Here is a 14,321-nt window from a genome sequence, read left to right on the forward strand (position 1 = left end):
AAATCCTTGATGCGAGCATCCTTGCAGTGAAAATCCTTGAGGCGAACATCCTTGTAACAAAATCCTTAAGGCGAACTTCCTTGCGGAAACTTTTCTTAGGACAACCTTATTTCACTAAACACCAAGCTCAAGTGCCTACAATAATAGGTCCCACATCATAAAATTTAATTGTTGTATTTTTTGAAACATCACTACTCTCAAATCTTCTCTTGTATATCATTCTTGTATTTCCTAGGTTGTAAGCTAGAGGGTCTACCGAGTATTGGTAAGAAATTGTAATTCCTAGCGGTTTATGTTAAAGGGCCTACTTGTGAAGTAGGATATTTTAGTGGATTGTTTAAAATCTTTAGTGGAAAGCTAAGGTCATGGATTAGATTGGATTTAGCTTACCCACTCTAAAGTCCTTGTGTCTCTAGCATTCATTTTTATTGTGTTTTTGTTTACAATTCACTATTTTGTTATTTATCTTTCAAAATCTCCTAAAAAGTTTTAAATTCTATAACACTCAATTCATTCCCCCTCTTTAGTGTGTAGTGACATCCATTGTGCCAAACACAAGAATTTTTTTGTATTTTAATGCAAAGTTCAGTGACCATTTATGCTATTTAGCCAGAAGAAACACAAACCAAGGAAGAAACAAACAAGAACTAAGCAAGGTTTCATGTTTCTCCATGATGACCAGGGTGAAAGGAATTCTCTTCTTAGGTTGATCTTCTGACGCAGGCAACAACTTTTTTTTCTCCAAGACTTCTTCATTCATTCTTTACATATCCACCATTTCACGAACACTGAATACTAACAGGTCCTCAATTTTGTTGATATTTTTTCACAAAACCCCTTGGTAGAGCTTGTTTTTCGTCTGTAGACGTGCTTTCAACAGTCTCAATATACTTTCCTTTTTGTGGATCCTTTTGGGTTCCCTTGTGCCTTTTTAATGTTCCCTAATTTTTCTTATCCCAAATTCGAGGAGAATTAATGTCTCGGTTACAAGTTCTTCAAGAAAATTGGGTTGTGACTGAGTTCTTTATGGTTTTGGGGTAATCTCAAAACTTTCCTCTTGTGCCCCTTGAGGAGGGATCGCGTTGGACACAAACTTGCTCAGGGCTAGGCAATGCCACTCACGAGGTAATATTTTGTAATAACCCAGTAACTTCTTATATTGTCTGTTTTCCTTCTTCACATTGGTTTTGCAAGGATTCATACTTTGCCTATGGCACCATAGAAAGAGTTTGTCCAATTGGGTCCCATGGGACGAGTTTCCCACCATTGGAGTAAGTCTCCAATTGATCCTGAGAGTGATTCCCCAGCTGGCCCAAGGGATGGATCTTCAGTTAGTCTCTAATGAACTCATAGTTGGCCCTGAAAGTAAGCCTTCAAATGGCCCTAAGAGGAGATTCCCAACTATTTTTTAGAACAGGTCCTCAACTGGCCTCGGGAAGGGATTCCTAAGTGGTCTTGAAAGTAAGTCCCAAGCTAGCCGTAGGAAGGGATTCCTAGTTGGTCTTGAGAGTGAGTCCCCATTTGACCCCAAGAAGGGATTCCCAGCTAGTTTTGAGAGTGAGTCCCCAACTGGCCCTAGGAAAGGATTCTCAACTAGTCTTGAGAGTGAGTCTTCAACTAGCCCTGGGAAAAGATTCCAAGCTAGTCTTGAGAGTGAGTCCACAGTTAGCCCCCCCAAAAAAAATTTCCAATTGGTTTTGAGAGTGAGTCCCTAGCTGGCCCCGAAAAAGGATTCCTACCTAGTCTTGAAAGTGAGTCCCCAACAAGCCCTAAGAGGGAATTCCCAACTAGCCCTAGGAATAGATTCCTAGCTGGCCTTGGGAGGGAGCCCTCGAAGGGCCTTGGGGCTAAGAATCTCGATAGACTATCCTTTAGCAATCTTGTGAGGTGTGAAGAACCGTCTCGTGCTCCAAGTGAATGCCCCGAGGATTGAGCATCAACTCCTTCTTTCTCTATTGATTGGTGGTGCTTCTCATTCGGGCCATTATAGACGAATTCGTTGTTTTTTCATCATTTTCCCACATATGGTTTCAATTATTTTTGTCAAGATATAATAATAAATTTTTTGATTAGAAACGTTGTTGTCTGGTCACCTGAGTTTGTAAGGGAAAAAAAGTCATAAGGCGCGGGGAGATTCCCAAGAAACACTTCGATAATTAAGTCAAATACTAAAAATACTGAAAATTGTAGAGCAAAATTTCTTTCAATATCCGAGATATACCTTTTCTAAAATAAATGTCTACTTATTTATAGAAGAGAATGGGGCAAACATAAATTTCCTTGGTTTAGAATTTTTTATAAACGATATTTATTCTAATATTCTAATATCTTATCATAATTAAAATTTTTAATAGATAATATTTATCCCTTTTATATCAAGATTTTATTAAGATTAGTATAGAAGGATGTTTATCCTTTTCATGGAACGGACGTGATGTTGTGATGTTGCTCACTCCTATGGCGGTGGCGAGAAAGAGACTGGGGGAGAGGTGGATGAGACGGTGATGGTTGTGGGTGAGGGAAGACTTTGGCCAAGCAATTTTTTGGGCCTCTCTTTTTGGGGGCCCTAAGGTCTATGCCTTGGGCCACTCCTGATAGTAACCAAAGTTTTAGTCTTTCTTCACGGTATCTGGGTTAATTTCCAAAGAGATAATAGAAAAATTACGAGAAGTGAGACTCTGTTGAGTGCCGTTTCAAGTATATCACGCAGAAAATAGGTTCCGACAGAAGCCAAGTGCATGAAGTCAAGTCATCATCGGGTCTGAATTAAAGCAGCGGGACCGTTGGTTGAGATGGAAGATGTACGTTTGTTTCTGTGCTCTGTGTTTGGCCCACAGGAATTCTTTTGGTTGTGAAAGATGCACGTCGCAGAAATAAATCCGTGCAGTGCAACGCTGAAGTGGAAGAAAGACATTTAATTAATTACGTAAGAGTAAGGGGATTGATTCAGCAGCATCCATCTCTATTATAATTCAACATTACTTGATGCCCCTTACTGGAGTAGCTAGCCAGGCCATGGAAGGATCACTAGTTCCTAATTTGGGGGTGAGAAAAGGTTCTTGGACTCGGGAAGAAGACAACCTCCTCAAGCAGTGCATTCAAGAGCTTGGAGAAGGAAAATGGCACCAAGTCCCTCCCAAAGCAGGTAACCCATCTATCTAATCTGTCTACCCATCTATATATCGAGGCGGCGGGGATCAGACCTATAGACAAATTAAAGAGCCCATTATCTCAGGCCCATAACTATGCTAATTTAGGAATTCATAAATTTGAAAATAAATTTATTATTTTGTCCTTGTGTCATTTGTGAATTTACTATTATGCCAATTTAGAGGGGCTCACTTGTCTCTTTGTTTCATTTGTGAATTTTTATTGATTTGTTGGATTATAATTTAAAAATTACGTTTAATGTTATTATTACTTAAGATTAAAAATTAAATTTAATTAATATTTTTGCTTTCAAAACTAGAAGGAAAGTAGTTTTTAATTGATCAGTTAAAAAAATTTTGATTTTATTCTAATATGATATGAATATTTTTTTTATATTTTATTATAAAAAATAAAATTTAAATGTAAACTATGATTGGGGAGCCCATTTTTTACATTTGGACTTAGACCCCAAAATCTCAGTTACCGCACTGAGGGGGTGGAATGCTTTATATAATTTGGTGTGTTTGAATGAATTTGCAGGGTTGAACAGATGCAGGAGAAGCTGCAGACTGAGATGGCTCAATTACTTGAGGCCAAATACAAGGAGGGAGCTTTACAGAGGATGAAGTCGCTCTCAGTCTCAGGCTTCACAAGCTGCTAGGCAACAGGCATGCTGCAAACTATATATATTTATATATATGATACGAGGCATAATATATACCTGTCTGAATTACCCTTTTCCCATAATATATAATATACATATTATTATTATATAATTAAGATGATTCCACTGCTTAATGCATAATTATAAGTTTACAACCATTTTTTGGCTGTCTCTCTCATGAAACAAAACAGATGGTCACCAATTGCGGGTAGGCTTCCGGGGAAAACATCAAATGACGTGAAGAACGAGTGGAACACCCACTTGCAGAAGAACTAACCGATTTGAGCAGTGGAGTGATGGTCTGTGTCTGACACCTGGTTTACAGCAGGCCGCTGAAAGCTCTGCTCTGGGACTGGAAGAACTAACCGATTTGAGCCACTTCACTGACGCCCAGTTCCACCATTGGAATCTTTGGGATGTCGAGCAACCAGCAACAACCTAATGTTTCCTTAATTAAACACCTCAGTAATTTCTTAGTATCGATATTTAATGGAGTAAGTTGGTGTAATGATAACAGATGCAATATTTTTACTTTACTTTGTCGTACGTGCATGGTGTGGTGGGCATGTGGACACGTTTAATAATCTTGTTTTGTTTTTAAGTTCTCAATCACCGGCTGGCGGTGGACACGTCCAAGATCAAGAGGGGGAGGAGAGGACTGAATGAAATGAAATGATATGAAAACAAAAACGACAACAAGCAGATTTGTATTTGAAGTGACATACGAATAGACCAAAAAAATTAAAAAGATCAAAAAATAATTTTGGGGAATTAAAAACAAAACTAAGATCATCGGATTCTAGAAAAATACGGTCTCCCGGAGACCGTCCCAGAAATCGATGGCTGAAGGCTGCATGTATCAGGAACGGTAAGGATGTGTTTGATTGTATGTGTAAAATTTATATAAAAAAAATAATAATTTTTAATTAATTTAATTATTTAAAAATTATTTACATAAAAATTATTAATCAAATGTATTTGATTGATTTAATAAATTTTTTATATTTGATTATAATTTTATTTTTTATAAAATTATCTCCCCAAATTCACCCATCTCCTCCTTTCCCCCTCCTCCTCTCTCTCTCAAACCCACCTCTCCTCTTGTCTTCCCCCATTGTCGCCACTTCCATCTTTGCTACCCATTGCTGCTGCCATCGCCAATTGCAACGACCATCACTACCATTGCCCATCTCTTTCTCTCTCCCAAATCTATTTTTTCTACTTGCCTCCCCTATCACCAATTGTAGCAACCATTGCCACCGCTACTATCTTCGTTATCCATTTATCTCTCTCTCTCCCTTCCCTTCCAAACCCACTTCTCCTCTCTCTCTCCCCCCATTGTTGGTTGCAGTAGCCATCTCCATCGTCGTCATTATTGATGGTCGATCTTCACCACTCTATCTGTTGATAGGTAGTGGTAAAAAAAAGAGCAACTGTGTGGTAGGTGAATTTTTCATTTTCATGAAAAATAAAATCCAACCTCCATGGAAAAATCAATTCTAGCAAAAGTGGGAATTGAGAGTCACGGGATTACAACATGAAAAATATTTTTTATGAAAAATTTGGCCAATCAAATACTTTAAAAGTTAGAATTTAAGTAGAAAATGACAATTTTTCATGGAAAAAATGACTAATCAAAGAGACCCTAAGTGAATTTTCTCTTGATCGAGAAGCTTTTAATAATTTTGACATCTAGATATTGTTTTAAAAATTTTATAAAAAAAATAAATATTATTTATAGAAATTATAATCTTAATGGATCTTAAAATATTATAATAGATATTATTTAGAATAATCTTAATTCTAAAAGATTTGAAAAAATTTCATGTTTCTATTAAAATAAATAAGCCTCAATTTAAAAAACATACGTATTTAGTATTGATTTTAATATATTATTTAAATTTTTAATATTTAATTTAATTATTAAAATATTTACACGGAGATTATCTACATCTCTGATTATGTTTTTTTATTTGATGATAATATTTTTAATTAATAAATTTATTATTATATTTAAACGACAAGCCCTATCTGTTGGTTCTTTATAAAAAAAAAATCAATTTTTGAAAATGAAAGCAGTAATCCAATTTAATTCTGGTTTCAAAAATTTTAAAAATTAAACTATCAAACAGACGCTTAAAGCGACCGTGAATCAACGTCGAAAGGGATGGCCTTCACAAAAAAAGAAATGAAGGAATGGGATCACAATACTTCCTAAAAGAAGACAAATGGTGGGACCCATGACTGTCATTTGTCAGACTTGATGGTCGAAAAACACCGATGTTTTTCTTCTCGATACAAACAATCACGTCTCACTTTACACGTCACTTAACTGAAGCGACGCGCGTACAGACGTAACAGCACAAATTTGGAAGAGGATTGCTGGTAAAAAGAAAAACCGACAAAAAAAAAAAAACACTTATTATCACACTCATATCATAAGAAATAAACCAAATTTTAAAGCACCAAGCGAAGAGCGAACTACTATGAACCATTGCCTTCACATTTTCTAGAAGCCCACAAAATTTCTTGACTCAATTAGCACCATGGCCAACCAGATTTGGCCCCCCGCCAAAAGAAAGTTGGGATTTTTCTGGTGTCCGAACATTCAAAAAAAAAAAGTAATTGTGTCATTCCATGACAATTTTTTATGTCGGCATCTCACTATTTTTGGTTTTTAAAAGTTTTATAATTTGAGTTTTTATTAAAAAAAAAAAACCTAATAATACTTAAATGATAACGTAAACAAAAAATAAAAAGAAATGTTTGACAATATATGATTAGCAAATATTCTAATCGAATATTATTAGGAGAGGAATTCATAATTAACTCAAAATAAATGTACAAAATTATTTTTATTTCCTTCACAGAAAAAAATATATATTTTTGTCTAAATTAAATTAATTAATTATACTCTATAGCTACTTTTATGTAAAATACCTTTAATGAGTTTTTAAATGAAAAGTCTATATTGTTTTTAATTTCATTTATCAAAATACCCTTGTCTCTTTCACATTACATTTTTTCCAACATTCACGCTCCGACTTTCTTTATTGTCGAAACCACCCAAACTCAATCATTTTTCTTACAATTAAAATTTTGCTTGTTAGGTCATTCAACTTTCTTCATCAATCACAACTAGGACATCATTAAAGCTGCATTCATCAAGTTTCTTTCCTGCCAACAAGCATTCTCAATCAATCTGAAGGTATCGATAATGATTTCTACTTGTTTTGTTTTTCAATTATTTTTATGTTCACATTACTTATTCAACTGTATAGAATGATTGTGGTTGTGAGTAGATCACATATTTTGATTAGATATCATTTTAGATATAACTGATTTGCTTGAAAAAAAAAATTAAAATTGCACATCGTAATCGATTTTAGTAGGGCACTAAACCCGATCGGGTTTTGGATTAGGTATAATTTTTTTTTATTACGCAAATCTAAATTTATATATCCTTATATGTTTGATTTTTATTTAATAATACTTGTCTAAATAATTTGATGTATTATTCAATATATGATTGTTAGTAAAATAATTTAAAATAATTTCATGTTATCATATTACTTAATAAAAATAATTTTAACTTTTTAAATAATTAAATTAAAAAATGAACACTTAAAAGCTAACATTTGTGTCTAAATGTGTTATGCTAAAATCCTCCAAAATTTTTCATAAATTTTTGAGTGTGATTTTTAAATTTTTGTTCATAAACTACATATTTAGTTAAAATTAAAAGATGATATTAATAATAAGATCGTTGTTTTATAAGTCAAAAATCATGAATTTAAATTGTATAACTTGTCTCTTGAGAAAAAGAAAAGAAAATATAAATCTCTAAAGGCAAATAAGCCTTTTATACTTACTAATAGTTATGATCAGGTTTAATTGAGGAATTTAAGCTTTTGTATGGGTTATCAGCTTGTGTGTGTGTGTGTGTCCCGTTGCATTCATGGTGATGGTAAGACTAATTTCTTCCTTTAAATCTTGCAATAATGAATGTAGCATCATTGGTCATCGTGTGAAATAGGGAATAGAATAATAATAAATACGTAGAGGGCAATAAGATGTGTGTAGAGGTCTACAAGAATATGACTTTTATTGAATTGGTTGAGACTGTTTATACAGTAACAGGAATTGATAAAATAAGGTACAATATCAACATTCATTTTGTATTTTGTAACGGAACCCTTAAGCAATCTTCTAGTTAATAAGTTCCCTATCAAGGACGACCATGGTGTCAGGTTTATTATATTCAATCAAAACAGATAGAAAGTGATGTATCTTAATACGATTTGCAAAGATGCTAGAGTTTCTAACTCACATAGTCAGTCATGAAACCAATTGCCTTCATATAATGATGGTAATCAGGATTCAGGTGTTGTTATTCCACTTACATCTGCAAGTAGTCTACTATGGAACGATGATTTTGGTATATATGATATGGCTAGTTTGTCAAATGACACTCCACACACAAATGATAGTGATAATGAAATAGATGATAATGGTGATGATAGTGGTGATGGTGATAAAGGTAGAGCTAATCTGGAGTACTTGGAAGTAAGATTTTCAGGTTCACAATTTGAAAACAACCCTTTATAAGGGAATTGGATAGTTCATAGTGTAGAAAATTATGCAATTGAGGTAACGCGACCCAAAGTGCCGACTCCTTACTATGGTGATATTTGTTGTTAAGGCGCACTCTTTAAAAGTAAATATGAACTTATTTTGGCCTTTAAACACTATTGTGTTAATGTGAATTATATGGATTATCAAATCAGATATTCATGTACGGTTCAATTTGAAGCCAATTGCAAGGATGTGAACTGTAAATTTCTGCTTCTTGTAAGATGCAGACCCCGTTATTCATTTTGGCATGTGATGAAGTTTATGTCGGGTTACACATATATTTCGGACGTCTGCGATTCATCTTTTTTAAGTGTGAATGTTATTATCATCGAAAGTTTATTCTCAAAAAAAGTGGCGAGTAGTAAATATATACCTAGAATCCTAATGGAGAAGTTGATGGAGCAATATGGTGCAGATTATGTACTCTAAATCTTGTAGATCTTTACAATATACAAGTTGACTCATTTATAGCAATGTGGATGATCATTTCAATATATAGCTACCCTATAACATCCCGTTTTTCGAGCGCGTTAAAACTCAAGGCAATTTTGAGATAATAATTTTTTTATTTTATTTAAAACTACGACTAAACCATATTATTGCTCTTAACCATCCCAAAATTTTCATACATTTATCTCGAAGAGAATCAACATAAACATCAAATGCGGAAACTAAAATCGAACCTAACATCTTAACGTTAATCACAAATCAGTTCTTACATTAAGGAGACATAAATTTCCCAACATAACTTAATACATAACATAAGTTCTCAACTAACAATAACCCTAAATAGGGTTCTACATCATCATTCCTTAAAACGTTTAGAATTCGAAATAGCAGAACTTAAATACATGAGCTACATAACATACATTCAACTCATCATGCACATTGCTAAGTGCCATTTCATGCCTCATTCATCCTCGTTTCTACTACAATCTCTATCTGGAACGTTTGAATATTTCAAGGGCAAACCCCAAATTAGATGATTAATCATCTAAGTAAGATAACAAAATATTTAATGCTCATGTATGCATGCAATGCACATAACATCATAACTCTCATGTTTGGGTCGACTGCACCTTAAAATTACCTGTCATTTTTCCAATCTCCCTGCCAGACCGGGGTGTATGGGTGCACCCTTGGCAAAGCAACGAAGCCAGTGCCTAATCCCAAACCCATGCAATGTATGACCGTGAATCTCATCATACTCATATGCATATTTCATAAATCAAAACATGTAAGTGAAATCTAAATGACATACTCACATCAAGGTATGACAATATGATAAAATCATTTTACATAAAATCAGATTTTGGAGTCAAACAACTTACAAACCAAGCATTTTCATAAAATTAAATCCAGTTGGGAAGTACCACTTATCTTGCAAAAAGATAATTTTGCTCCTAAAATAATTTTACCTCAAAATTTGCGTTGGACTTCCAATCATACTCAATTATGAACCTTAACGTATCCTGGACATCATAATTACTTAAGAAAATCATATTTCTATTTTTTCTAATTTTTCTAATTTCTCCCATTTCCTCCAGATTATGAAATAAATATTTTCTCATAAAATTTTCTCACTTTCTCTTCACAATAATTCCTAAAACAATATTCCTAACCCCCATAAATTTTCTCATAATTTTTAGAATCCATATTCTATTTATTTCTTATTTTCTCTTTGATTTTCAAGCATTTATTGCCTCAAAAAAATCATAATAAATACCAATCAAGCATTTATCTTCCACTTTTATCATAAAAAATTCTAAAATATCATTATCATATTTTTGAAATTTTTCAAAAAAAATTTGAAGATAACTCACCTTTCCACGAAGCGATTCGATATTCTTTTATATTGCGACGAAATCTCGATTTGGGCATCCAACAACGCCTTCTGTCATAAATTTTCACACAAACTACTAAATCCAACCTATAGGATTTTTCTAGAAATTTTTTTGGTATCTCTCTCTCTCTCTCTCTCTCTTTCAAATCTTTCTCTCACTCTCAAATCTTTCTCCTTCTAATTTAAGTTCTCAAACATTTCAAGTTTTCTCTATTTATATGAGGTTGAATTAAGCTTAACATAATTGTAGTGACCCATTATCTTTAATTATTTTGTTACATTTCTTAATTATTTCTCACTAAATCTCACTCATAATCTTTAATTATTTGTCCACACCTTATTTTGTCTCTCACATTTCTTAATTATTTCACCCATTATCTTTGATTATTTGTTCACACCCTATTTTTTCTCCCACATTTCTCAATTATTTTACCTATTATCTTTAATTATTTTATCACATTTTCTAATTATTTTCCACTAAATCTCACACATAATCTTTAATTATTTGTCCACACCCTATTTTGTCTCCCATATTTTTTAATTATTTCACTCATTATCTTTGATTATTTGTCCACACCCTACTTTGTCTCCCACATTTCTCAATTATTTCAACCATTATCTTTAACTACTTTGTCACATTTCCTAATTATTTTCTACTAAATCTCACACATAATCTTTAATTATTTGTTCACACACTACTTTGTCTCCCACATTTCTTAATTATTTGATCCATTATCTTTAATTATTTTGTCACCTTAATTATTTTTCACTAAATCTTCTTTTAAATAAATTACTATTTAGTTCATTAATTTTAAGACCACTTTCTTAATCTACTAACTCTAAACCCATTTACTTATCCTTTCCTCTTTCAACTTAGCCCACTAACTCTAAACTCATTAGTTTTTTTCAATTATAATCTCTTATTGATGTCAAAAATAACACAAAAAATTAATTATTATTATTCTCAAAATACTAAGATATTACATACCCTCATATTTTCATATGTTAAAATAAACGAATTCTGACAATATCACAGCAATAGAGATAGATGAAAACAACTAGCTCTTATTTTTTATTTTATTTTTTTTATTTTTTTTTACGCTCGGAGCTTCCCTTTAGGGTTTTCAGACTTACATAAGACTGATTGTTGTCGTTAATGCCACTCATTTTAAAAGTGAATATAAATGGGTGATTTTTGTTGTCACTTGTAAAGATAGGGAGTAGATGATTTATCCCATCGTTTTTGAATTCGAAGATGGTGAGTTTAACAGATCATAGATTTGATTTTTGACGAAATTGAGAGCCTATCGAAATACAAGATGATTTGGTCATCATATTTGATCATCGTCAAAGTATTGCGAACGCAATGAGCCATTTTTCACTCAAATTACAGCTTTTGAGGTGTTTAATTAGTTAAATTTTTCATAAAAAATATTTTTCAACATATGGTCACGTGATGCTTATTTATTACTTTTGCTGAAATTCGTTTTCTCATTTTGGGGGGAGGGGGGTTAGAATCATTTTTTCATGAAAATGGATAACCCACGCTAGCCTTCTTCTTCCACCATTGCCCATCAATGAAGAAGAAGGATCGGTGATTGGAGAAGACATAGGCGACAACCATGGTGGCGACGGCAGAGGCGGAGGCAATGGCAATGAGCGATGACTGGAGAAGATGTAGGTGATGACCATGGCAACAACAGATCGTCCCTTCGCTGCCATGCCATCAGTTCTCGAGGTGCCAAAAACAGTTCGAGTTTCATCTCCGTGAAAGAAGGCAAGCGAGAGCGACAGTGAGCGACTGAGGGGTGAACGACAATGGTAGCAGCGGCGGCCAGTGACGGCGGCTCCGTCATCCTTTGGGTGTATGTACATTTAATTTATTTTTTTGAATATTTTGTGTATATATATTTGATTTATTTTTTGAATATGCGTATATTTAATTATTTTATGTAATTGATTATTGATTTGTGTATTTTGTTATTAATTATTTGCATGTGTGTATATGATTATTTCATAGAAAATAATGACAATCAAACAATAAAAGTTAAAAAAATATAATAAGTTTTAGACAAAAAATTAAGTGAATGAAATATGTTCAATTGACATTTTTGATAAAATTTAATTTTAACTAATTCATTTACTTAAAAAATATTTTATTTTTATATAAATTTCATACTAACAATCGAACGTCCCATTCTTGTGGCTGTCAAACGTCCCCAATCTGGAAGAACCACTGAAATATATGCGTGCGTCGCCGGGGGGGGGGGGTATTTAAGTAAGATAATTCAGCGACTCTACTTCAACACTCGAAGCAGGCTTACAGCAGGCTATCTATGGAGGAAATAGTTCCCCTCGGAGTGAGGAAAGGTGCATGGACTGAGGAAGAAGACAAACTTCTCAAGCAGTTCATTGAAAAGCATGGAGAAGGAAGATGGCACGAAATCCCTCAAAAAGCTGGTAAATATTATATATATATATAGAGAGAGAGAGAGAGAGAGGAATTGATGGTTCTTGAATGAATTTGCAGGATTAAACAGATGCAGGAAAAGTTGCAGACTGAGATGGCTCAATTATCTGAGGCCAAACATAAAGAGAGGGAGCTTTACTGAAGATGAAGTTGATCTTTTTGTCAGGCTTCACAAGCTGCTAGGCAACAGGCATGCTGCAAACTATAATATATATATATATATATGATACTTGCATATACCTGTCTGAATCACCCTTTTCCCATAATAAATATATATACTATATAGTTAAAATGATTCCACTGCTTCATGCATAATTATAACCATTTTTTGCTGTCTCTCCCTTGAAACAGATGGTCACTAATTGCGGGTAGGTTTACAGGGAGAACATCAAATGATGTGAAGAACTACTGGAACACCCACCTGCGGAAGAACAAAGACAAAGTACTGAAAGCTCAAAGCGCCGCCATGGAGACGACCAAAACCAAAACCATAAGACCAGAGCCTCGGACCTTCCCGAAAAATATCCCGTGGATGAGGAGCAAAACCCCCGTTATTATGGAAGATATCCGAACAAGAGAAGACGATCCCCTCACCGCTGGGCCCTCTCCAACGCCGGAAATTAACAGTAGTCCTGTTGAATCCCAAGCTAAAGATGATGAAAATATCACATCCTTGGAAGATATTGGGCCATTTCAAGAGGCTTTTATGGGGGCAGTGGAGTGATGGTCTGTGTCTGACACCTGGTTTACAGCAGCTGGCCGCTGAAAGCTCTGCTATGGGACTGGAAGAACTAACCGATCTGAGCCACTTCACTGACGCCCAGTTCCACCTTTGGAATCTCTGGGATGTCGAGCAACCAGCAACTACCTAATGTTTCCTTAACTAAACACCTCAGTCATTTCTTAGCATCTGTTAAATAAGAAAAGTAAGAGGATATTAGTGTATTTATCTTTAAGTAAATATATATATATATGTTTATGTTGTTCTCATGAGGCAAATACAAATAGTTTCTTTGTATTTATCTAACATGGTATCAGAGCCCAAACCCTAACCTAACCCTAGCTGCCGCCGCCATCACCGTCGGTCGCTTTACCCTGCCGTCGTCATCACCGTGGGTCTCTTCGTCGGTCGCTGTTCCTTCATTGTCGCGGCTCTTCTTCTCCAGATCGCGGCTCCTCTTCTCCAGATCCGATCCGGCCGCACCCAGATCTCGCCTTTTCCGTCGCCGGGCCTGCGCCCTCGCCCTCGCCGTCGCTGCGCCTGCGCCCCCGCCATCTCCACGCCCGCGCCCGAGCTTGCCCTCCAGATCCGGCCGTGCCCAAGCTCGCCCTCACTGTCGCCACCTCTGTCCCGGTCATCTCTCTGTCGCCTTCGTCGCGCCTATCCGGATCCGGCCATCCTCAGGCGAACTCCAATGACAGCTTCAACTTTTGTGCTCCAGATCTGTTCTTTCTTCTCCTTGGTCGTGTAACCCAATTTGCTCCAGATCTTCCATTACTCCAAATCTGTCTTCTCTCTCTTTGGTTGTGTAATCAAATCTACACCAGATCTGCTGTTC

General features: G+C 34.9%; 1 protein-coding gene across 1 annotated transcript; it reads left to right on the plus strand.

Annotated features, from left to right (window-relative positions):
* Positions 1-3,015: 3,015 nt before the first annotated feature.
* Positions 3,016-13,561, plus strand: LOC127810584 (transcription factor MYB114-like). Its single transcript, XM_052350129.1, has 3 exons — positions 3,016-3,145; positions 12,823-12,952; positions 13,114-13,561. Exons 1-3 carry the CDS (start codon positions 3,016-3,018, stop codon positions 13,484-13,486), a joined length of 633 nt encoding a protein of 210 aa, XP_052206089.1. The 3' UTR covers positions 13,487-13,561.
* The last annotated feature ends 760 nt before the right edge of the window (positions 13,562-14,321 follow it).

Source organism: Diospyros lotus, chromosome 9, assembly GCF_014633365.1.
Source record: "Diospyros lotus cultivar Yz01 chromosome 9, ASM1463336v1, whole genome shotgun sequence".
Classification (NCBI taxonomy): Eukaryota; Viridiplantae; Streptophyta; class Magnoliopsida; order Ericales; family Ebenaceae; genus Diospyros; species Diospyros lotus.

Bases quoted from the DNA above. Each gene is read 5' to 3' on its own strand.
- LOC127810584 (XM_052350129.1), top strand. From the start codon at position 3,016: ATGGAAGGATCACTAGTTCCTAATTTGGGGGTGAGAAAAGGTTCTTGG. The intron at 3,146-12,822 runs GTAACCCATCTA...ATGAATTTGCAG, and splicing joins CCAAGTCCCTCCCAAAGCAG to GATTAAACAGATGCAGGAAA. The intron at 12,953-13,113 runs GCATGCTGCAAA...CCCTTGAAACAG, and splicing joins CACAAGCTGCTAGGCAACAG to ATGGTCACTAATTGCGGGTA.